General features: G+C 39.2%; 1 protein-coding gene across 2 annotated transcripts in view; it reads left to right on the top strand.

Annotated features, from left to right (window-relative positions):
• slc30a7 (solute carrier family 30 member 7) overlaps window positions 1–23,144 on the top strand; it is a 72,577-nt gene that overhangs the window by 28,899 nt on the left and 20,534 nt on the right. For both annotated transcript variants that reach the window (XM_043699661.2, XM_043699662.2), the window contains exons 6-8: window positions 3,094–3,252; window positions 5,174–5,230; window positions 5,709–5,844. In XM_043699661.2, the coding sequence (XP_043555596.1) occupies window positions 3,094–3,252; window positions 5,174–5,230; window positions 5,709–5,844 (352 nt within the window). The remainder of the gene's footprint in view (window positions 1–3,093; window positions 3,253–5,173; window positions 5,231–5,708; window positions 5,845–23,144) is intronic.

The following is a 23,144-nucleotide window of genomic DNA, read 5'->3' as shown; positions in this document are numbered from 1 at the left end:
TCTACTTTTTGTCATTTACATAAATGATTTGGATGCGAGCATAAGGGGTACAGTTAGTAAGTTTGCAGATGACACCAAAATTGGAGGTGTAGTGGACAGTGAAAAGGGTTTCCTCAGATTACAACAGGTTCTTGACCAGATGGGTCAATGGGCTGAGAAGTGGCAGATGGAGTTTAATTCAGATAAATGCGAGGTGCTGCATTTTTGGAAAGTAAATCTTGGCAGGACTTATACACTTAATGGTAATGTCCTAGGGAGTGTTGCTGAACAAAGAGACCTTGGAGTGCAGGTTCATAGCTCCTTGAAAGTGGACTCGCAGGTAGATAGGATAGTGAAGGAAGCGTTTGGTATGCTTTCCTTTATTGGTCAGAGTATTGAGTACAGGAGTTGGGAAGTCATGTTGTGGCTGTACAGGACGTTGGTTAGGCCACTGTTGGAATATTGCATGCAATTCCTGTCTCCTTCCTATCGGAAAGACGTTGTGAAACTTGAAAGGGTTCAGAAAAGATTTACAAGGATGTTGCCAGGGTTGGAGGATCTGAGCTGTAGGGAGAGACTGAACAGACTGGGGCTGTTTTCCCTGGATCGTCGGAGGCTGAGGGGTGACTTTATATGGTTTACAAAATTATGAGGGGCATGGATAGGGTAAATAGGCCAAGTCTTTTCCCTGGGGTCAGGGAGTCCAGAACTAGAGGGCATAGGTTTAGGGTGAGAGGGGAAAGATTTAAGAGATCTAAGAGGCAACATTTTCACAGAGGGTGGTGCGTGTATGGACTGAGCTGCTAGAGGAAGTGGTGGAGGCTGGTACAATTGCAACATTTAAGAAGCATTTGGATGGGTATATGAATAGGAAGGGTTTGGAGGGATATGGGCCGGTTGCTGGCAGGTGGGACTAGATTCAGTTGGGATATCTGGTTGGTATAGACGGGTTGGATAGAAGGGTCTGTTTCCATGCAGTACATCTCTATGACAAGGGCAGCAGATGAGTGGGAACAGCGCCACCAGCAAATTTCCCTTCAAGCCACTTGCCATCCTGACTTGGAACATATCTCCATGTATTCATTGTGACTGGGTCAAAATCCTGGAATTCCCTCCCAAAAGGCACTGAGAGTCAACATACAAGCCTGTGGACTGCAGTCATTCAAGAAAGCAGCTCACCATCACCTTCTCAAGAGCAACAAGGGGTGGGCAATAAATGCTGGCAAGCCAGCCATGTCCATATTTCACGAGTGAATTGGAGTAGGGTCCACAAATATCCCCACCCAGCACATCCATACAAAACCTGAGGCTGTAGTATTTGAAATAGTTCTTCAGCCAGAAGTACCTAATACATGTTCCATCTCTACCTGCTCCTCCTCAGGTCATTAGCTCTGTAAATGCCAGCCCTCAACCACTTCAAGTCACTCCATGTGACCCATAAAAAGCTGAAGGCCTCTGGATACAGCAGAAGCTATGGGCTCTGACAATAGTCCTGCCATAGTACTGAAGATCTGTGTTCCAGAATTAACTGCACTACTGATCACTACAGCACTGGCATCCACATGAAGATGTGAAAAAATGGCCAGTTATGTGCTGTCCACAGAAAGCAGGACAAATCCAACCTTGCCCATTATTCTCATCCCTCTTGATTTCTAGCAAAGTGACTGATGGAAGGACTCATCAACTGTGATGTCAGGTAGCACTTGTTGAGCACTAACCTGCTCACTTACATCAGTTTGGGTTCTGTTATGGTTAACACATTTGACCTCATTACATTTTAGGATTAAAATCCTAAAACACCGACCCTAACAGCCTAACCCCCTCCCAATGTTCTTCATTCCCTCCAACTACTACAATTAGAGGTAGGCAATAAACAATGGCTTAGCCAGTGACACCCATTACAAAAAAAAGATCAAAACCAAATCCAATCTTGTTCAGACCTAATATCCACATGTGTTCCAACAGAAGTCACTATACTGCCACTTGTGTTCACTGACTCACCATAGCTTAATGTAGTGAGGGTTTTACCACTACATAGATGGCCAAAACAATGTAAACAGTATCTACACATGTAACTAGTCAGAAAATCTAATTGCACAGTGTTTGTCAAGGGGATTAAAACCAAGAACAGTTTACAGTGCACTGAACAACTTTGGAAGGTGGAGCATTTGTTTTCATAGTGGCTGAGTACATCGGGCAATGATTTACTTATCAAATCATTCGAACTGTTATATCTAAACTTTGTAAGTAACTTTTTAAAGAAACCTGACTTATTGCTAGATCTAGATGAAAGCATTCATTTGCAATGCCAGAGCTACCAGTGTGTAACAGCAAACATTCCTCTGTAAAGCTCATCCTATTGCAGTCAGACTGGGGGTGGTGGTGTAGTGGTAATGTCAGTGGGCTAATTATCCAGGGAGTTGAGGTCAGTGTTTTGGGGCATGGGTTCCAGTCCCACCATAGCCGCTGGTAAAGTGAGATTCTGATCGTAAATCTGGAATTGAAAGTTAATCTCAATATACCATGAAAATCTCATTGATCATTGTAAATTCATCATTTAGTTCACTTATGCTGTTTAGGGAATAACATCTGTCAGCTTTATTTGGTCTGGCTTACATGTGACTCCAAACTTTCAGCAATATGGTTAGCTTTTAATTATCCTCTGAAAAACTTAGCAATTCACTCAGTTCAGGAGCAATTGGGCTTGGTTCACCATTTTTAGCTGGCCTTACTAGTTGCACCCATATTCCATTGAGAGAATAAAAGAAATGCACTTACCACCTTATAGCATGGAAATGGGCCATTCAACTTATCGGCTCTGCACCGATTCTCTGAAGAGCATCCCACCCTATCCCCGTAACCCTACATTTACCATGGCTAACCCAGCTAGCCTGCACAATTATTTAGCATTGCCTATCCACTAATTTGCAAATCTTTGGACTGTGAGGGAGAAACCGGACCATCTCAAGGAAACATATGCAGACAGTGGGAGAATGAGCACATTTATCACAAATTGTCACCCGAAGCTGGAATTGAACTCTAGTCCCTAGCGCTGAGGCAGCAGGGCTAGCCACTGAGCCTTAGCATTCTTAGTCTGTTTTGTTTTTGCATTAGGTCATGGCCATAGTCACTCGCTGTTTAACGGAGGAATTCCTGGACTGAATCATGGACACAGTCATGGAGAGCACGGGCACAGTCATGGGCACAAATCTTTACATAGTCATGATCATAGCCATGGACATGGGCATTCCCATTCTCAGGAGCACTATTACGGTGAGTTATACAGTGCAAGTTCTACATGTATGCTTTATTGCCAATGAAAGTGTTTGATTTCTGTCCTTGGTTTATCTTCAGTTATGATCCAATGATCTCATCTCCATTAATGTTTTCAACGACATGTAATGTCTTCAAATGCTTTTACTTTGTGTGTCAAGTGTCATGTGATTGATGCTTATGAAACACACTTGAGGTAACAAATGGTTTCATATTTACTGTTGTGCACTGTGGCTGATTTCTGAAATGTTGACTAGGGATCTTCTACGTGAGCAAGTAGTTCTAATTATGTTTACCTGGCTTACTCCCATGCTTCTGAAACTCCTTTTCATTTGAATTCTTGCTTAAACCCTTCCAATAATTTGAAGCCCAATATTGCAGATTGTAATTCTGATTTTATATGGGCTCACCATTGTACCTTGGCTATGGTGTTCCGATCCAGAGAGAACCTAGGATAAACCTTTTTTTTTAAACAGTCTTATCAAACTAAAATGCTTATCTAAATGTTCTGTGAAGCATGTGCATCCAATTTTCTGTGCTGGAGGTACACAAAGTTGGTATCTAAATCAATATGTGATCTTGGTTTGGAACCATATGCAATATGAAGACTTGGTATATTTGTCTCTGAACTTGAAGGCAATTTAAAATTGCCTTCAATGGCCCAGTAGATAAATACATGATGGGATGCTGAGTCACACAGACTTGGGTTACTCACAGGTGTTTGAACTGATTTTGTTCAGCACCATTACTTCCAGTTTGTTGTGCATCTATCTACAGCATGGGAGTGGACAAATTGGTTCAGATTTTTGTTCTTGGTATTTGTCTTGTGAATATACTCACATGTAAATGTTTAGGAAGAATTTGTTTTGAATGGTCTTCCGATGTTAACTGTCTAACTATACATACCAAATGGCTTTATAAATAAGGTTTTTGGAAAATTGGTGATCCACACACAATCATGTATCAGGACAAACCAATGTCTTAAGAACCAGAAGGGACAAAATTATATTGAAGTTATTATCATAGAATAGCTGCAAAACAAAAAGAGGCCACTAAATTATCATGTCTCTGGTGGATCTCCTGAAGGTGCAATTTACCTTATGCCAATTCCATGCTTTTTCCCCTATAGCCTTTGCAATATTTTCCTTTGAGATTGCAATCCAATTCCCTTTTAGAAAGTTGTGATTGACCTGGCCTCTGCCACATTCACAGACACTGCATTCCAGATCTTACCTACTGTTTGGTAAAGTCTTCTTTTGAGACAGCCAAGTTTGTAGTTTACAGCTGATGATTTCAAGCATATTTCCAACTATTTTGTGATTTTTACCCATGTTTATTTTGGGTCTGTCAATGGAAAAACATCCAGTTCTTGTATGTTTTTGCCCCAGAAAATTATGATGTAAATGCATCTTTCCATTTATGTGCATTTTTTAACCATTTGCATAAAATTATCCACTTCATAATCTTCCTGTTGCTGGGACATTTCGGAAGTCAAATAGTACTAGCGGCGTACTTTAAGTTAACAGCTAAGAGAAATTTATCTCCATTTCCTCTCATTTTACAAATTTAACTGAAAATATTCTTTCACTTTTTTTCTATTCTAAGTATGGTTTACTTAATCCAGCTGTGTGATCCGTAATGTGCACTTGCTGATAGAGGCATCGTTGCACAGGGAGAGGCCAGTTGACTCTTCGATTCTATTTATTGATTTTAAGTTGTCTGAATGGTTTTTTTCATGAAGCAATATCTGAAATATTATTGCTATAGTCTAAGAAAATAGACATCAAGATTTATATGCCACAAAATCTGCTCTTTGGCATCTCCTGAAACTTAGTTATAGAATTACTTTGTAACTCGCTATCTTCTATCAATGCATGTGTTGCACTTTAATAATTATAGATAACTATATTTTTCTGTGCAGAAAATTACCAGTGTGATACACTAGAAGCAAAAGGATCCAATAAACAGATTTTAGAAGGTTTGTGAATTGATTGATTATTTTGTCATAAAATTGTCACTAACTCAAGCTGACTTTATTATTCTTTATTACAAAAGCTGATGAGCAGGCAAAGACCATTTCTTCTCTATGGATGTAGGGTTGCTCACTGAGCTGGAAGGTTTGTTTTCGGCATTTCATCACCATACTAGGTAACATCTTCAGTGAGCCTCCTGAAAACCCAAAGAAACTCAAACATATAAATAGAAAGCAGGCTACACCACCAGTGCTTCATTCAGAAGCTCCTTGAACATGTTACCTAGTATGGTGACGAAACGTCTGAGAATGAACCTTCCAGCTCTGTGAGCAAACCTACATCCAGAATCTCAACCTGAGCTACAAATCTTCTCAAAACTTTATTTTCTATCTCAAAATTTAGGAGGCCTTGATAATATTTTTAAATCAAAGATGGTATTGCACTGGAGTATGCATAATTTCAACTCATTTTTCTCATTTGTAGGAGTTTTTCTGCATATTGTTGCAGACACACTTGGCAGTATAGGTGTAATAATATCTGCCCTTCTGATGCAGAACTATGGCCTTATGATAGCAGATCCTATCTGCTCTATGTTGATTTCCTCCCTTATAGGAGTAAGGTGAGTAACTTCAGGTTTCTATTCTTCTCGATTGACGTATATTTTTGAGAGTTGTTGCAAGATGGTGTGGAATCAAATTGTGACTCATGTAGTTAAATAGGACAAAAGCCTTAAGACAAGCTGACTAAATATGGTTGAAGTATATGGGGACAGGGACATGGAGTACTCTCTTGACAATTCAGTTAAAATCTCTGTCATTCCTTTTATTATCATTATAATAAGACATTCATGCACTCAGCTCTTCTTTCCTGCCACCTGACATTGGATAAAAGATGTTGGACTCCATTGCCCTACAGCTTTGTTCTTCAAAAATGCTGAAATCTTCCTACATAAATCCCATTAGTTAGATTGCTTCCCTTAACTTTTTCCTGACCTCTACATCAATCCATATTCCCATTTACCTGTTTGATCTTTAACCTTCAACTTTCATTACGTTTTTTAAACTTGTAAATAAGGTTGCATTAAAACTTCGAAAAGTAAATTTGTTGGTGGAAGTCCAAGTCAGTAAACAGTTGTAAGGGCAGAGACAGGAGTAGGAAGGAATATTGATTTGCTTGTTCCAGCTGTTTAATTAAGTCATTGATTTTTCTGTATTAGTTGCTTCATTTTTTATATATCCATTTGTTGAATGGTGTTTACTTTTGTCAATATCTGAAATTTCTATGTTAAATAAGATATTAAACATAATGTATTTCACAATGAATTTAAACTTGTATGTGCTTTCCTTGATTTCTTGGAATGTTTAATTACCATTTTCTCTACATCCCATCCTCCCAAATTTCTTGGTCCCCTATTGGTTTGTGTTCCTTGCTTGTTTTGTTGTAAAACCTTGAGCATTCCTCACAGCCGCCCAACCTGCTAGTTTCTTAACAAATTTCTTGCCATCAGTTTTCTCTCCCTAAAACAAGGAAATAGATTTCCTACTGATGTGCCAGCCACTAACAGTCCTATGTTAACGCAATTTGGAGCTTTTATTTCATTTGTCAACTTGCTGCAGACACAAAAGCATTTTAAAGGTGCTTGTCTGTTCATGGGTCTCAATGTTACCCTTCCCATAGTGAAGATTCTGAAGGATGCTGAATGAAGCTGAGGTCAAATTCTGTGTCTCTAACCCTGTTCTATAAATTCATCTGTTTCTCGATCCTGCAGCTTCTGTTACCTATACCCACTGAGGCAAACCATTTCCACAGTACTTTGGTATTGTGATTCCTGCTTCAATATTTCCAGGTCTAGAGGTTTCCCCATACCTGAGCTAAGTACATACAACTTCCCTTTGCAGAACTACTTGCAAACTGCCTGCTGTTACTCTCAGGCCTCAAACTTCCCAGTATTCCCAAATGTTAGCAACCTTTTTACTCCTATAGTTCTTTATATTCCACCCATATTTAAACACTGTTCCCAATGCCTGAATCTACTTTTCATTTACCTTGAGATAGTGAGAGCTCCCTTCCTCATTGATCCAGGATTTAGAGTTCTCATTTACATAACTCTTCCAGTTTGTGGCATGCTCCTTATTTCTGGTCACTGTTCCCTGAAAATGTTATGTATTGTATCCAGTCTTACTTTCGTGATTCATTTTTGTCATAGCCTCAAAGTGTAAATGCATTCAAGTTTTATAATTTACCACAAACTTCAGTTCTCTGTTCCTGTATTGAAGTTGTGTGGAAAGAACGGCAGAAAAGCAATGTTGCAAACAACAAAAATGGCTATTACCACTAGGAGGGGCTCAAGTTAAGGCTTGCGTCAAAATTAAAAGCAAAGCATTTAAAGCTCGCAGCAGGTCTTCCAACTGTATAGACAAGGGAGGATAATATTTTGATTTTAGAACTCTGGAGACATCTTAATGTTTAGACTGAAATGTTTAGATTTGAGGTCTACTCTAAAGTATTGAGGCAGTCAATCTTTTGCTGGTCTATTGCTAACACTTGTTCTGCTCTGGGAATAGCCTAACTTGTACTGTTTTGAGTTCTTTGGCTCAGGCTGTTCCTACGTTTCATCCATATAGATTCTACTTCATAGCCTTCTGAGATCAGATCCTTTCTCTCCGACCTTGTTATGCCATTCTTTTACTATTAAACTATCTCTCTTCCTTTTCATTCTGCCTAATGTTTCTGAAATATTGTGTACCTTGGAATATTTATTTCTCAACCTCGATCATGGAGAGGAGAAAGATATAAAAGGGACCTAAGGGGCAACTTTTTCTCACAAAGGGTGGTGTGGATATGAAATGACCTGCCAGAGGAAGTGGTGGAGGCTGGTACAATTGCAACATTTGAAAGGCAGCTGGAAGGGTTTAGAGGGATATGGGCCAGGTGCAGGCAAATGAAATTAAATTAGGTTGAGATATCCAGTCGGCATTGATGAGTTGGACTGAAGGGTTTGTTTCCATGCTGTACATCTCTGACCTTGCAGACATGTCTATGTAATGGTGATTAAATTTAAAACCATTTAAATTTCAACTTTTTTGTGTTTCTTCAGCTCGGCTCAAACTTTTTAAGAAAGTACAATAAAATTAGACCAATTTGGTACGAAAGGGAAATCTGCTTCACAAATTTTAGTTTTCTTTTGAGCACGTATCAAGAAGTGTCGATAAAGAAGAACCAGTGTAAATAGTATACCTGGTAAGATGCCACAGAGATTAATGGGCAAGATAAGACAACATAGAGTTAGTGTAATACATTAGCATGGCTAGAGCAGTGATTAACAGACAGAAGTCTAAATGTGGCACCTGCAAGTCGTCAGGTTGTGACCAGTGGGCTAGCTATTCTAGTCAGGAACGGTAAAACATCGGTGCACAATTGGAAGATAGGGGCTGACCATTTCTGACAGAGATGAGAAGTGACTTGAAGGAGCTGTGAACCTTCAGACTTCACTACCTCAGAGGGTTGTGGATGTTCTGTTAAATACTTTTAACCTTGATACAGACCTCTGTCTCAGGAAGTTAAGCAATATGGTTAGGGGCAGGAACATGGAGTTAAAACCCATAATCGTATTGAATGGTGGACCAGACTTACCAGGCTATATTACTAACTCTTGCCTTCTAAAGTAGGTTGAACCTGTATTGTAATTTCATGGATGTTCATGTTCCTTTACTTGAATTAAGCATGTATCTAGGTTGATACTGCACCATTTCATTACTGAATTGCAGTATTTTCACATTGTTTTGAGGAGATGTTAAACTGAAATCTGAACTCTTTATGAAAATAGCCACATAAAATCTGAATAATCTGAAGAGCGTGTAGCCCTTGGTGTCCTGGCCAACATTCATCCTTTGACCAAGAGTACCTAAAATAGATCGAAAGTTAACTTAGTTTTTGTGGCATCTTACAGTACAGAAATCGGTTGCTGTATTATTATAAATCTTAACTTCCCAAGTAATTAATTGGTGTGAAACCTTTGCAACTTCTTGAGAAATTGAGAGTGGTAATTTTAAATGCAAACTTTCCAGAAATAATTCAGTTAAATTTCATCTAGCTTTTTGGCCATTTATTTTCCAATAAAAATGAGGCTGTGTTTTAAATTTAACTTGTTGCCTTCATTGTACTTGGTATCTCCATCACGTGACTTGAATTTAGTAATTTCACCAGGCATTCTCACATTGTCATTGAGAGAATTTTAAGCAAGTCAACTTCATTTAATGTGCAGTGCTGAAGTCATTGATGACCAGGTCATCATACTACTGTTGTATAACTCACCAACATATTTGGAATATTTTAATTGTGCTGCTAGATGATTTTCAGTACAAGCAAATGTCAAAAATCCTCAATATTCAGACGATTTGCTGAAACCCTGTAGACAACACTGGTACCCCTGTTGAAAATTTAAAATAAAAACTAGATCACTTAATCATAAGAAATTAATTTGACTGCATGACTCCTACTGCTACTGTTTCTTGGCAGAAACCGTATTCTCCCTTGTTTTGAGCGCATCTGATTTGTTTTCTATCTTGCGTACAGGTGTCTTGTTTTCTTCTTTTTCTTGCACGTGCAACTCTCACACTTGTTAGGCTTGCCTTTATCTTGATTTTTTGAATTGTTTAAAATCAGGATAAAATTTAAAGTAATTGAATTTGTAAAACATGTGACCTTTTGGAACCAATTAAGCAATCTGTCTGCATTTTTTTCTTCCTCGCACTCTCCCAGACACACTCATGCAGACAGGCAGGCATGCACTCACTCTCAAATAAGTAACTCAATCTGATTAATTTTTCAGAGTAGATTCTGAAGCAGGAGTAACATATTTGGGGAGAGCTAATTTCCATACATTTCTACCCTTTTTCTCAGCAGGCATAACCCCAGGTAATTGTGTCCCAAAAAGAAATAATTTTTTAAAATTTGAAGTAAAAACCATTTTGGGAAATGGCATTTAGCTTATAATGTCTGCTTCCTTATTAATTAATACATTAATGAGAGACTTAACCAAATATTCCTCCCACCTTCTTCTCACCCCTCCTCTCAACATTCCAACTGTAATTTTTCTCATGTCTGCAGCCAAGCTAGAATCATTACGCTAAGTAAGGCCACGTTCAAAAAGTAAATGACTTTCAGCTGTTGCACAGTACAGCAGCTGTGTCCTTCTAGTATTTTCCCACATAGGGGCTGGCAGTTCCCTGTCTTGGCTAATCAGGATATGATGTGATGGTGTAAAGAACTTTCTTGTAAAATTGTGCATGTTTGTGTGAGTGGGGCAGCAATTATTGCACAAAGGAGCAGAGTGCTGCAATGTGAATCTCCTTTGACTATGCACACCTTGCGAGTGCTCTTTCTCGTGTTATGAAATGTTGGCTCTTTTTTTGGAGTAACTAATGTGGGAGTAAATCACCTTTTAGGACAGTTGGGTGAAGAGTGAGAAGCAAGGAACCGAGAAACAGTAATAGTCCAGGTTAACTTTTATGAACAAATCAAACTCTGTTCATTTGTTATCTAAGCCCCTATCTGAGGTTTATAACTACCTGTTCCATTAAGTATTTGCGTTTCTTTGTAGCATCCAATTTTCCTTGTTTCTTTGCAACATTTTAATATCTTGAAGGGGCTGTATAAAGCTCAGCAACTGGAATAGTCAAAGGAAGTTAACCTTATTCTGAGAAATAATCAATTCAACCAATTTAACTGCTCATTAGAATTGTTAATCCTCCTATGAAATTTAATGACAATAATCAGCTGAGGCAAATGAGCTTTAAACCCCAACCTCCTGCGTTTTCATGAAAATTTGGCAGTTGAATTTTTTTTCATTCCTTACATCACTTTTTTAAATAATGAATTCAGAACCTTTATGCTGGTTCACATGCAGAACTCACTGCTGTAATTAAGGTGGTTGCTATCGTTTAAGTGGAAGGTGGACACGTATAACAGCAGATGAGGGAGAAGGAATAGAATGATAAATTTACTACTTAATACAACATCTCTGAAACAAGTGGGACTTGTACCCAGACCGTAAGGCCCAGAGTTGGAAAGTTACCACTGTATCACAAGAGCCCTTCATGCATTACTTTTAGATATTTTCTAATCAACCTGTTCAGAGATGTTACAGACCTCAGGAACAGGTAAGGCTTGAACCCAGGCCTCCTGGCTCAGAGGTAGGGGCCCTACATGTTTAATTTTGTAACTAATTGTTCCAATTAGTTAATGGCTTGAATGTACGGAGATCTATAATATGAAGAAAGAATGACATGGTGTGAGGCATTAGCCAGAATAATGATTCACACCTCTGAAATTTCTTTTTTTTTTGTCATTTTGTTTTCTGTTATCATTGTGGTGAGGAAAGTCTCTGTGCAAAAAACAAAGGTTATTCTATGTTGGTCCTAAGAAAACTTCAAAGTTAGCACGTTTTCTTTTTTAAATCCATTTTCTGGGTCATAATTGACCAACCTTTGGTATTACTTTGAACATAAATGTAAGATATGAATATCTATTTTATTCCTACAGTTAATACAGATACAAATTGAATCACATCAATATAATTAGGACTTTGGTCCATATGTATTTTAGCTATAGTTTAAAAAGATCCTGCCCCTGAAGTCTGGGTCAGACAGCATTGCATGTGCAAAGTGTCACACATCAATAGGCTAGATTCGTGGACAGTTCAAGTAACCATTTATCTGTAATCTTTACACATCAAAAACTATTATGTTTGCACTACACTGTGACAGCAGCCATGTTTCCATTGACTTGGTTTGATTCCTGGTGCTCTTGCCTTAAGGTTAAAATTCTTGTCTGGCCAACATTTAACCTTCAGCCAGTAATATGGAAAACTGACTGACTGGTCATATCTATTTTGGATCCTCGCCATGCTTATGCTCACAGCTATATACCTGTGTTATAATGGGCTACACTTCAAAAGTACTTAATTGGCTGTAATGTATGTTGATTGTGAAGTGGCATGGAGTGCTGTGCAGTGCAGTTTAAACTCTATTGTGTCCTCATTTCTTTCAATTTCTGTAGTATATCAGACTGTGCACCCCAGAATTTATTACAAACATGTTTGTGTCCAACTTTCTTTCACTCCACAAATGGTGGCCATCCTTTCAGTCTCCTGGGTTGTGTGCTATAAATTTCTCTCCTTCTATATCTGGCTCCATCTCCTTTTAAGATTCTCATTTTCAAAGCTCCAACTTAACCAAACAGTTGTTCATGTGTCCTAATATCTGATGCATAGAGGTGTGCAGCATGGAAACCAACCCTTCAGTCTAACTCGTCCATGCTGACCAGGTACCCTATATTAATCCAGTCACATTTGCCAGCACTTGGCCTATATCTCCCTAAACCCTTCCTATTCATGAACCCATTCGGATCTTTTAACTCTGTTCATTATTTGAATTGTGTATCTCTGAACATTTTGCATCTTTCTAAACAAAACCAAGTTGAAAATGTGTCCTGCCTCATTGTGACACATGATCAACTTTGATAATGGTGCTCCCAGCACAGCACCTTTTTAATATGTTTGATTTTTGTCAGTTTTTTTAGCCATTTGATAGCTAGTGAATTGCCCATTTCTTTTTGTTCTTAGTTTTGCAAAATTTCAAATAGCTTTCAAGTTTAAAGTTCTTTTAAATGTAATTTAAATGTGATAAGAAAATGTAATTCCAGGTTAGAATTGAGTATTTGAAGACTGGAAAAAGTGGAACATAAAGTGCTATTTCTACCAGTGCTATAAATCTGCATTGTTCTAAATGTTATGCAGTTTCACATCATACTGTGGTCTTGATTTGGAATGAAACTTGTAGTTCCTCTGTTAAAGTTGATTGCACATGTATCTGGGGAAGTCAAACCAGTATAAACAATGTCAGCGAAATTCCTGGGCACCTGGTGCTTGAATGGTAAAAAGCATTGCTTGTGTTTGACTGATGACTTGAAGTTGTCTGTCATGTGAAGTGGATTAGGACAATGTTTTGGGAAATATACTAATTGTTCTCAAATTGAATCAAATGATCTTGTCAGAGGTAGAGACCTGAATGGTGTAAGGATTAGATACTAGTACTCCCTTCACAGTGTTGGCTTTATTCGCAGAGTTAAAGCATGAATCTTCTATGACCTATCCTTTGGAAGTGCTGGTACAAAATGCAGTGCAAAATGCATTTTGATTTAAAGCAATATGATAAGTAAGCTGTGAGGAGGTCACAAGGAGTCTGTAAAGTATTTAAACAAGTTAAGTTAATGGGTAAGACTTGGCAAGTGGAATATTGCTTATACTATGTTAAATCATTCACTTTGGTAGGATAAATAAAAATGCAGAATACTTTTGAAATGGTCAGACCCAGACTTTGTTGATATCCTGGTCCATGAATCTCAAAGTTAACATGCCAGTATAGCAAGCAATTAGGCAGGCAATTGATGATTTTGTTTCTACAATGATTACAGTATCAGTGAAGATGTTTTACCACGATTAAATAGGGCCTAATAAGACTTCACCTGGAACACTGTGTGAAGGTTCAGCTCCTGTAATTAAGTGTTTGTGTTTGCCTTTTGAAAGAGGGTACACTGAAAGTCAATAGACTGGCTCAGAGGTGAGCGATTAATAGTATGAGGGATGTAGCATTGACAAAGCCTACTTCCTTGAAATTTGAAGAATGCAAAGTGACCTAATTGATATGCAAAATTTGTAAAAGGTTTGGCACAATAGGTGCTAGTTGTATGTTTATCTTGGTTAGGGAATCTGGAATTTGGGTCAGTGTGTGATGGGCTCAGTTATTGCCTATTTAAGACAGATGAACAGGTTTTTGGGTATAAAGAAGAAATAATATGAATTATGTGGAGGTGAAGGAGAGTAGCCTTGATCTTCCTGAAGAGCAGAGCATGCTAGAAGGGTTTAATATCTTTGATGTCAATTATGCATGGAATCCATTCAGAGTCATATAATATTAATCAGGTCTTCCTGTGCTTTTCTAGATTGCCTTCTCTAAAAGTTCTGTAGCTGAAGCAAGTTTAAATTAGCTCATTAAAATTTGGTATTTGAACAAACTACTCTTTATTTTTGTTATTAGAATCCCCATTTTAATTCTGACCTGTCTTGCATGAAATCTGCAATTCTTGCTTCCTGTGTATCACCCATGTGACTCTGGGGTGGGCTAAACATGGTTCATATCAGCACCGATGATAGAAGCTGAAAGAGGAATGAGATTCTGCAGGCAGAGTTTAAAGTGCAGTTGAGAAGCAGGAGCTAGTAGATGATAATCTCTGTGATTTTACAGAAATGGATAAGAGTTTGTGACAAGAAAGAAGGATTCTGGCATTGGAGCTGTTTCTGGGGAAGGTGGGACTTATAAACTGGACAGATTCCACTTCTGTAGGGCTTGAGAGAGTGGAGTGGAGGATTGCTGTTTTTGGGCAGTGTGAAAATGGTCAGGCAGAGGATGAAAATTTGAGTTAATTCAGAATGAATAAAAGTTGGAAATGGAATGCAGAAATTTATTAAGTGTTCAGAATGCAAGGGATATGTATGCTAAAAATAACAACAAGGTATCAAATCTTGGATAGGGCAGATGAGCTAGGTGTGCAGATTGGTACATGGAATATGCTACAGCTTTTATTGAGTCTTGGCGTGAAAATAGGGCAGGAAATGGCATTTCAGTATTCCGAGTTACAATGTTATCATGTCAGGTTGAAGGGCAAAAAGAAGGGATGTGTAATTTTTTAAAGCCACCTTCATAACTGAAGAGGAATTATATGATAGAAGGATCATCAAATGAGGCCTTTTAAGTTGATTTGAACAAAACAAGAAAAAAAAAGCGCAATCACTTTGCTGGAATTTTTTCTAACTTGTTCATGGTATGTGTACATTGCTGGTTGGGCCAACATGTGTTGCATATGCTTAGCTCCCCATGAACAGAGTGGTTGCTAGGCCATTTCAGAAAACACAGAAGAGTCAGCTACATTGCTGTTTGTCTCGGATCACACGTAGGCAAGACCAGGTAGTTTCCTTCCCTATTGGGCATGCGTGAATCAGCTGGTTTTTGAACAATCAGCATTGTCATCATTAAATCTTTTAATTCCAAATTAATTTTATTAAATAATTCAGTCTTCAAATTCTTAGTCCAGTAACAAATACGACTGTGCCATCACCTCCCTAAATCTGTTCTAGGCCAATGAGAAGGGTGTCAAAGAGCATAGCAAAGGCTGAGAAATACAAAAACGAGGGGGCAGGGGAATTTCAATTACCCTAGTATTGTTTGGAATAGAATTAGTATGAAAGGTGGGCTTTTTTAACCAGAATGTAGATGATACAACTTGTGAATGGCTGGACATGATGAACCTAATGAATCTTTTTCTGTAAATTATCATTTCATAGTCCTAAGTGTTGTATAAATGCAAAGTATTTTAATATCAGAGTGGCTGCAGTTTTGTAAATCCATTTCTAACTGTAGGCAAGGTTGATTGTGCAGTTCACACTGCTTGTGATGTTACTTATATATTTTGATAAATGTCTTAAGTTAGAGCTAAATTATGCCTGCATTGCAGGAGTTTGATCAATGGAGAAGGCAAGAGAAATTACATTTCAAAATGGCTTCAATGTATAATGGTACCAAATTTCAGACATTGCATTTGCACTGTTGTGAAGAACTTCATTTGTTTTACAGAATTATAAGTTTCATGACTACAAGCTTACTTGTGACTTCCCGAGCCTTTAATTATATGATACTGAATTTAAAAACACTTCCTTTTGTGGTTTAGTGGTTGGGCAACACCCAGTTTCTCAGATTTGTAAGTTTGTCTGAAGCCCTGTGTTATATGGCAATAAGTTTTTTCAATGCTAGAAAAATATTGGTGTACTTGCAGTTTGGAATAAATGGCCATGATGTTTATCTTTAACGGTTGACTAAAGATTAATGTTTCACATTGTTAAAAGTACACAGTTTACAGCAGTTATGCCTTTTAGTAACATTAGCTGCTGCTGTTTTTAAATTGCTGTCTCATTTACATTCCTTTTTTTAAAAAAAAAAGTATTGATATACATTATTATTAACAGCCATCTGCTGTCAACAGATCTTTACATTCACAGAAAGGGTAAAGTGAAACCATTTTACATTTAGATTATTTTCCCAAAGTATGTCCAAGTGCTTCATTAAATCACCTGATATTTACGTGAGAGGTTTGGTAATTAGTGATATTGGAATTTTTACAATCCTAAGCCTTTAATGTTGAAATTTCTTTGAATTTCACATGCAATATATTGAAGCACTGTTGACCAAAATAATTTATTTGCTGATGCCATTCTGTGATTTACATTTAAATCTTGATAGAGGAGACTGCAATTTGTTGATCAAAGTTTTGGGTGTTTTGACACTATTGTGGCTAGAATTGATTTGATCAGATTGTTCTGATATTAGTGTAGACCAGAGGTGTGTGAAAGAGAGAGAGTAATGTAAAATGTGGAAATAATAGCCAAGTTTGATGGTTTAAAGATCTATAGAAACTTGCCAGAAATAAATGTTGTTAAAAGAATGTATTATAAATGTATGCCTGAAGAGTAATACAAAACTGCTTGATATCAAATCAGTGAAATGCTAAAGCAAGCAAATATGGAATATAGTGTTAGAATCAGAGATTATCTTAACATTTAATGTGTTTGTTAATGGAAAAGGAAATAACGAATATGTATAGGATTGACTTGTGGCAGACACTAATACAGACTAAAACCAAATGACCTCTTGCTATATTGCAATTTTTGTGTAATTGTATATGGTGATTTTCTACACCTAGACCTATTTTTTTTAAAATACATTCACAAATCATTAAGCATTGGAAAACACAAAAACCTATTCTTGGAAAAAGGAAGACAAGCTTGCTTGCAGCTTGAACTTTTGAAAACTTTTGCTGCAGAGGCGGCACTGACTGCATTTCAAGAGTGCATCATGTGTGGCCAATTCACAGAAAATAACTGGTAATCATTGTCTTACCAGGTTTCTCGTGTTTACTGGCCCAAGAATGTTTTAAATGAGTGGTTTTGGCCAGTTTTGTTGGTAAACTTGGTAGTGCAGAACTTGAGTGTTACTGAAAAAAGACAGATTTTGTCAAGACCTTCATATTGCACTCATCAGGATATTAACAAGAATTCCAAAGTAAAGGGGAGTAACGTTCTTATAGGTGTGTTTGTGAGTGGTGAAGAGGATATAAAGAAGCATCTAGGTGATTTAGAGGGATTTTAAGGGAAGATGATTGCCTAGTAGCATTATCATTGAACTATTAATTTAGAAACTCAGCTAATGTTCTGACCTGGGTTCAAATCCTGCCACAGCACATTTTTAAAAAAGCTGGAATTACAATTTATGGGTGACCATGAAACCATTGTCGATTGTCAGAAGAACCCAACTGGTTCACTAATGTCCTTCATGGAAGGATGTTTGTCATCCTTGGTCAGGCCGACATGTAACTCAGCAGTGTGGCTGACTCTCAGCTACCCACTGAAATGGCCCGTGAAGCCATTTGGTTCTCTTATAACTCTGAAGTCTCAACAAAGAAATGAAACAGCAAAAATGACCCTATAAGGGATGATTCTGAGACGATAACTATGTCCAAGGCACAGTGGAAGGGAGTTATCCTGGGAGTCCTCAATATTGACCCCCAAGACAATGAAGTCTCATGGCATCAAGTCAACATTGGCAAGAAGACCACCTGCTGATAATCGGGTACTGTACTTCCCTGGCTGATGAATTGGTACTCCTTGATGTTGAAGAACACTTGAAGGAAGCACTCAGGGTGGCAAGGGTGCAAACTGTACTTTGAGTGGATGCTTTCAATGTCCAACCAAGAGTAGCTCGGTAGCAACACTACTGATCGAGCTGGTCGGGTCCTAAACAATGCAGCTACTCAACTGGTTGTGGGCTGGTGGAGAAGGAACCAACAAGAGCAAAACATACTTGACCTCATTCTTATCAATCTGTTGGCCTCAAATGTGTCTGTCTATGACCATATTAGGAAGAGTGACAACCATGTGTTGCTTGTAGAAACAAAGTCCAGACATATTGAGAATAATGTCTGTTGTCCTGTGTGGTACTACGACCATGCTAAATGAGGCAGACTTCAAACAGATCGAGCAACTCAAGACTGGGCATATGTGAGGTGCTGTAATCAACACAATCTGCACATCATTGCCCTGCATTACTCCCACTTAATCATTACCATCAAACTTATATCTGATCAGATCTAAGCTCTGCAGTTCTGATTGGACTGTAACGAGCTGGGCTTTGCATACATGACATACTTGGACAATTTTCTACGTTGTATGGTAGATACCAATGTTGTAACTAGGAAAGCAGCAAATTTTGGAGCACAGATCTTCTATGATATTACCAGAATGCTGTCAAGGTCCATAGTTAGCACTGTGAAGGACAGTTGTAGTTGTCTTGGAGCTGAGATTACTGACCAACATCTCTGCAGGAATTCCGTGGGATAGTGTCCTCGGCCCAGCTATCCTGACCAGCTTCATAGATTACCTTTCCTCCATCATGAGGTCAGACTTGTGGGTGTCTGCCGACCATTACACTATGTTCACCATTCACAACTGTTCAGATGCTGAAACTGTGTAAGTTCAACCGCAACTAGATCTAGACAAAAAAGTCAGGCTTGGGCTGACAAGTGGAAGTTAACATTCACATCATATAAGTGCCAGGCAATGACCACCTCTGATGAGAGAAAATCTGACCACACCCTCTTGACATTGTGTTGTTGCCATCACTGAATCCCCCATTATCAACATCCTGGTAGTTGCCCTTGACCCAAAATCCAAATAGGCTTGCCGTATAAATGTGCACAAGAGAAGGTCAGAGGCTAGGAATGCTGCAGCAAGTAACTCATCACCTGACTCCACAAAATCTGTCCACTATCTACAAGGTACAAGGCGCAAGTCAAGAGTCTGATAGAATATTCTCCCATGACTAGATGAGTGCAGTTGCAACAACACGCTAGAAGCTTGACACCATCCAGGGTGCCATCAAGCCGGCTGCTTTTCCCTATCTACAAATATCCACTTCTACCACCGATGTTAGGTTGCAGTAGTGGATACTATCTACAAGATGCAGTGCAGAAATTCACCACCAAATATCCATAGACTGTACCTTCCAAACTCACAACCACATCCATCTAGAAGGACAGGGGCAGTAGACACATGTGAATACTACCACCTGCAACTTCCCCTACAACTACTTGCCATCCTGACTTGAAACCATATTGCTGTTCCTTCACTGTCGCTGCATGCAACTGTTGGAATTTCCTCTCTAAGGGCATTGCAGGTCAACCTTGAGCACATGGATTACAGCAATTCAAGAAGGCAGTTCACCATCTTAAGTACAACTAGGAGTGGACACTAAATGCTGGCGATGCACACAAACCATGAGTGAATTTTTAAAAACAAAGTTAGGATTGCAAGTGTATGGCAGATTAGAAAAATGTGAAGTTGTTTACTTCAGTTGAAGAAATAAAATGCCCATGTTATTTAAATGGTAATAAATTAGAAGACGCTGATATACAAGGGCAGCCAAGTTCTTTTGTACACTGTTCACTTAAAGCAATCATGCAAGTGCAATAAGCAGTTAGGAAGGTTTATCATCGCAAGAAGGTCTGAGGACAAGAGCAAGGAATTTGAAGTACAGTTATACGGGGCCTTGAGACTAAAGCTGGACTATTATGTGCAATTTTGGTCTCTTTACCCAAGAAAAGATGTACTTACCAGAAAGCAGATGGTGTGATGGTTCACCACACTAATTATTCGCATGCAGGTTTGTTGTATGACTCTGGGTACAGGGTAAGACATTTTGGACAGGAATGAGAAAGTTCTTCAATCAAAAGGTGGTGAAGCTGTGGAACTCGCTACCAAGCAAAGCTGTTGAGGCCATTTTAGTGAGAGTGGTTTAGGAAAGAAAGAATTCTTTAGGATAAAGATCCCAACTGGTGTGGAAATATGGTATTGAGATAAAGGAGCAGCAATGATTTACGTTGAATGGCAGAGTGGGCTTGATGTGCAAAGTGACTTGCTCCTCCGTTTTAGAACATAGAACATAGAAGAATACAGCGCAGTACAGGCCCTTCGGCCCTCGATGTTGCGCCGATCCAAGCCCACCTAACCTACACTAGCCCACTATCCTCCATATGCCTATCCAATGCCCGCTTAAATGCCCATAATGAGGGAGAGTCCACCACTGCTACTGGCAGGGCATTCCATGAACTCACGACTCGCTGAGTAAAGAACCTACCTCTAACATCTGTCCTATACCTACCCCCCCTTAATTTAAAGCTATGCCCCCTTGTAATAGCTGACTCCATACGTGGAAAAAGATTCTCACTGTCGACCCTATCGAAACCCCTAATCATCTTGTACACCTCTATCAAGTCACCCCTAAACCTTCTTTTCTCCAATGAAAACAACCCCAAGTGCCTCAGCCTTTCCTCATACGATCTTCCTACCATACCAGGCAACATCCTGGTAAACCTCCTCTGCACCCGTTCCAGTGCCTCCACATCCTTCCTATAGTATGGCGACCAAAACTGCACACAATACTCCAGATGCGGCTGCACCAGAGTCTTATACAACTGCAACATGACCTCAGTACTCCGGAACTCAATTCCTCTACCAATAAAAGCCAGTACGCCATATGCCTTCTTCACCGCACTATTTACCTGGGTGGCAACTTTCAAACATCTGTGTACATGGACACCAAGATCCCATTGCTCATCCACACTACCAAGTATCCGACCATTAGCCCAGTACCCCATCTTTTTATTACTCTTACCAAAGTGAATCACCTCACACTTAGCTACATTGAACTCCATTTGCCACTTTTCTGCCCAGTTCTGCAGCTTATCTATATCCTGCTGTAACCTGCCACATCCTTCCTCACTGTCTACAACTCCTCCGACTTTCGTATCATCCGCAAACTTGCTCACCCAACCATCTAACCCCTCCTCCAGGTCATTTATAAAAATGACAAACAGCAATGTCCCAAAACAGATCCTTGCGGAACACCGCTAGTGACGGCACTCCAAGATGAACCTTTGCCATCAACTACTACCCTCTGTCTTCTTCCAGCCAGCCAACTCCTAATCCAAACCTCCAACTCACCCTCAATGCCATACCTCCGTATTTTTTGCAGTAGTCTACCATGGGGAACCTTATCAAACGCCTTACTAAAATCCATATACACCACATCTACCACTTTACCCTCATCCACCTCCTTAGTCACCTTCTCAAAGAATTCAATAAGGTTTGTGAGGCACGACCTGCCCTTCACAAAACTATGCTGACTATCCTTGATCACATTATTCCTATCCAGATGTTCATAAATCCTATCCCTTACAATTCTCTCTAAGATTTTGCCCACAACAGAAGTGAGACTCACCGGCCTATAGTTACTAGGGTTATCCCTACTCCCCTTCTTGAACAAGGGAACCACATTTGCTAGCCTCCAATCTTCTGGCACTACTCCTGTAGACAACGAGGACATAAAAATCAAGGCCAATGGCTCTGCAATCTCCTCCCTTGCTTCCCAGAGAATCCTAGGATAAATGCCTTCAGGCCCAGGGGACTTATCTATTTTCACCCTTTCCAGAATTTCCAACACCTCTTCTCTACATACCTCAAAGCCATCCATTCTACTTAATTGTGACTCAGTACTCACATTGACAACAATGTCCTGTTCCTGATTGAATACTGACGAAAAGTATTCATTCAGTGTCTCCCCAATCTCTTCAGCCTCCACACGCAACTTCCCACTACTATCCTTGACTGGACCTATTCCTACCCTAGTCATTCTTTTATTCCTGACATACCTATAGAAAGCCTTGGGGTTTTCCCTAATCCTACCAACTAAGGACCTTTCATGTCCCCTCCTTGCTGCTCTTAGCTCTCTCTTCAGGTCCTTCCTGGCTACCTTATAACTCTCAATCGCCCCAATTGAACCTTCCGCCTCATCTTTACTTAGGCCGCCCTCTTCCATTTAACAAGTGATTCCAATTCCTTATTAAACCACGGCTCCCTCACACGACCCTTTCCTCCCTGCCTGACGGGTACATGCTTATCAAGGACACTCAATAGTTGCTCCTTGAACAAGCTCCACATATCAATTACACCCTTGCCTTGAAGCTTACTTTTCCAAGCCACACATCCTAAGTCATGCCTCACCGCATCATAATTTCCCTGCCCCCAGCTATAACTCTTGCCCTGTAGTGCACACTTATCCCTCTCCATCACTAGAGTAAAAGTCACCGAATTGTGGTCACTGTCCCCAAAGTGCTTACCTACCTCTAATTCTAACACCTGGCCTGGTTCATTATTTTGTTTAGATTTGCTGGACTTTGTGTAGTTTTAAAGCAGGCAGGTTGTCTCAGGTTCAGTGAATATTCTGAGGAATAAACCAGTGAAAGTCAATTGCCTGCTTGAAAGCTCAGTTTGTGTATGTGTTCTTGTGTATAATGAAAGCTAATAAATTAGTACACAGTTTTGTTTTGTCCAATAGATACACCATGAGCAGTAAGTATGTTTTAAAGTGTGTCATTGACATGGTGAGGTCTGAGCCTACCTCCTCTCCTCTCTCAATACTTTGCTATTATGTTTGCTGGAGTAGACTTCTCATAGTCATCCTTTCTGTCTTCCTCTTATCTATTCTGTATGAAGCTTCTGCTTATCAATGAAATAACCTGAGATGAGCAAAGGAACCACTGCATGATCTACAGAATGCACATTGTTTGAATTTGGTGTTACCATGTAACTATACCATTGGGAACACTTGCTTGATAGTTGGTTTCTCCCCAACTTACAGTTGATCTTTATATGAAACTCCTGATTTATATCCTTTGCGGTGTAATATAAATCAG

This window comes from Chiloscyllium plagiosum, unplaced genomic scaffold, assembly GCF_037043375.1.
Source record: "Chiloscyllium plagiosum isolate Xiang-an unplaced genomic scaffold, Cpla_swu_hap1 HiC_scaffold_9, whole genome shotgun sequence".
Taxonomy (NCBI): Eukaryota; Metazoa; Chordata; class Chondrichthyes; order Orectolobiformes; family Hemiscylliidae; genus Chiloscyllium; species Chiloscyllium plagiosum.
The sequence above is the reverse complement of the archived record's forward strand: the minus strand, read 5'-3'. Positions and strand labels throughout refer to the sequence as shown.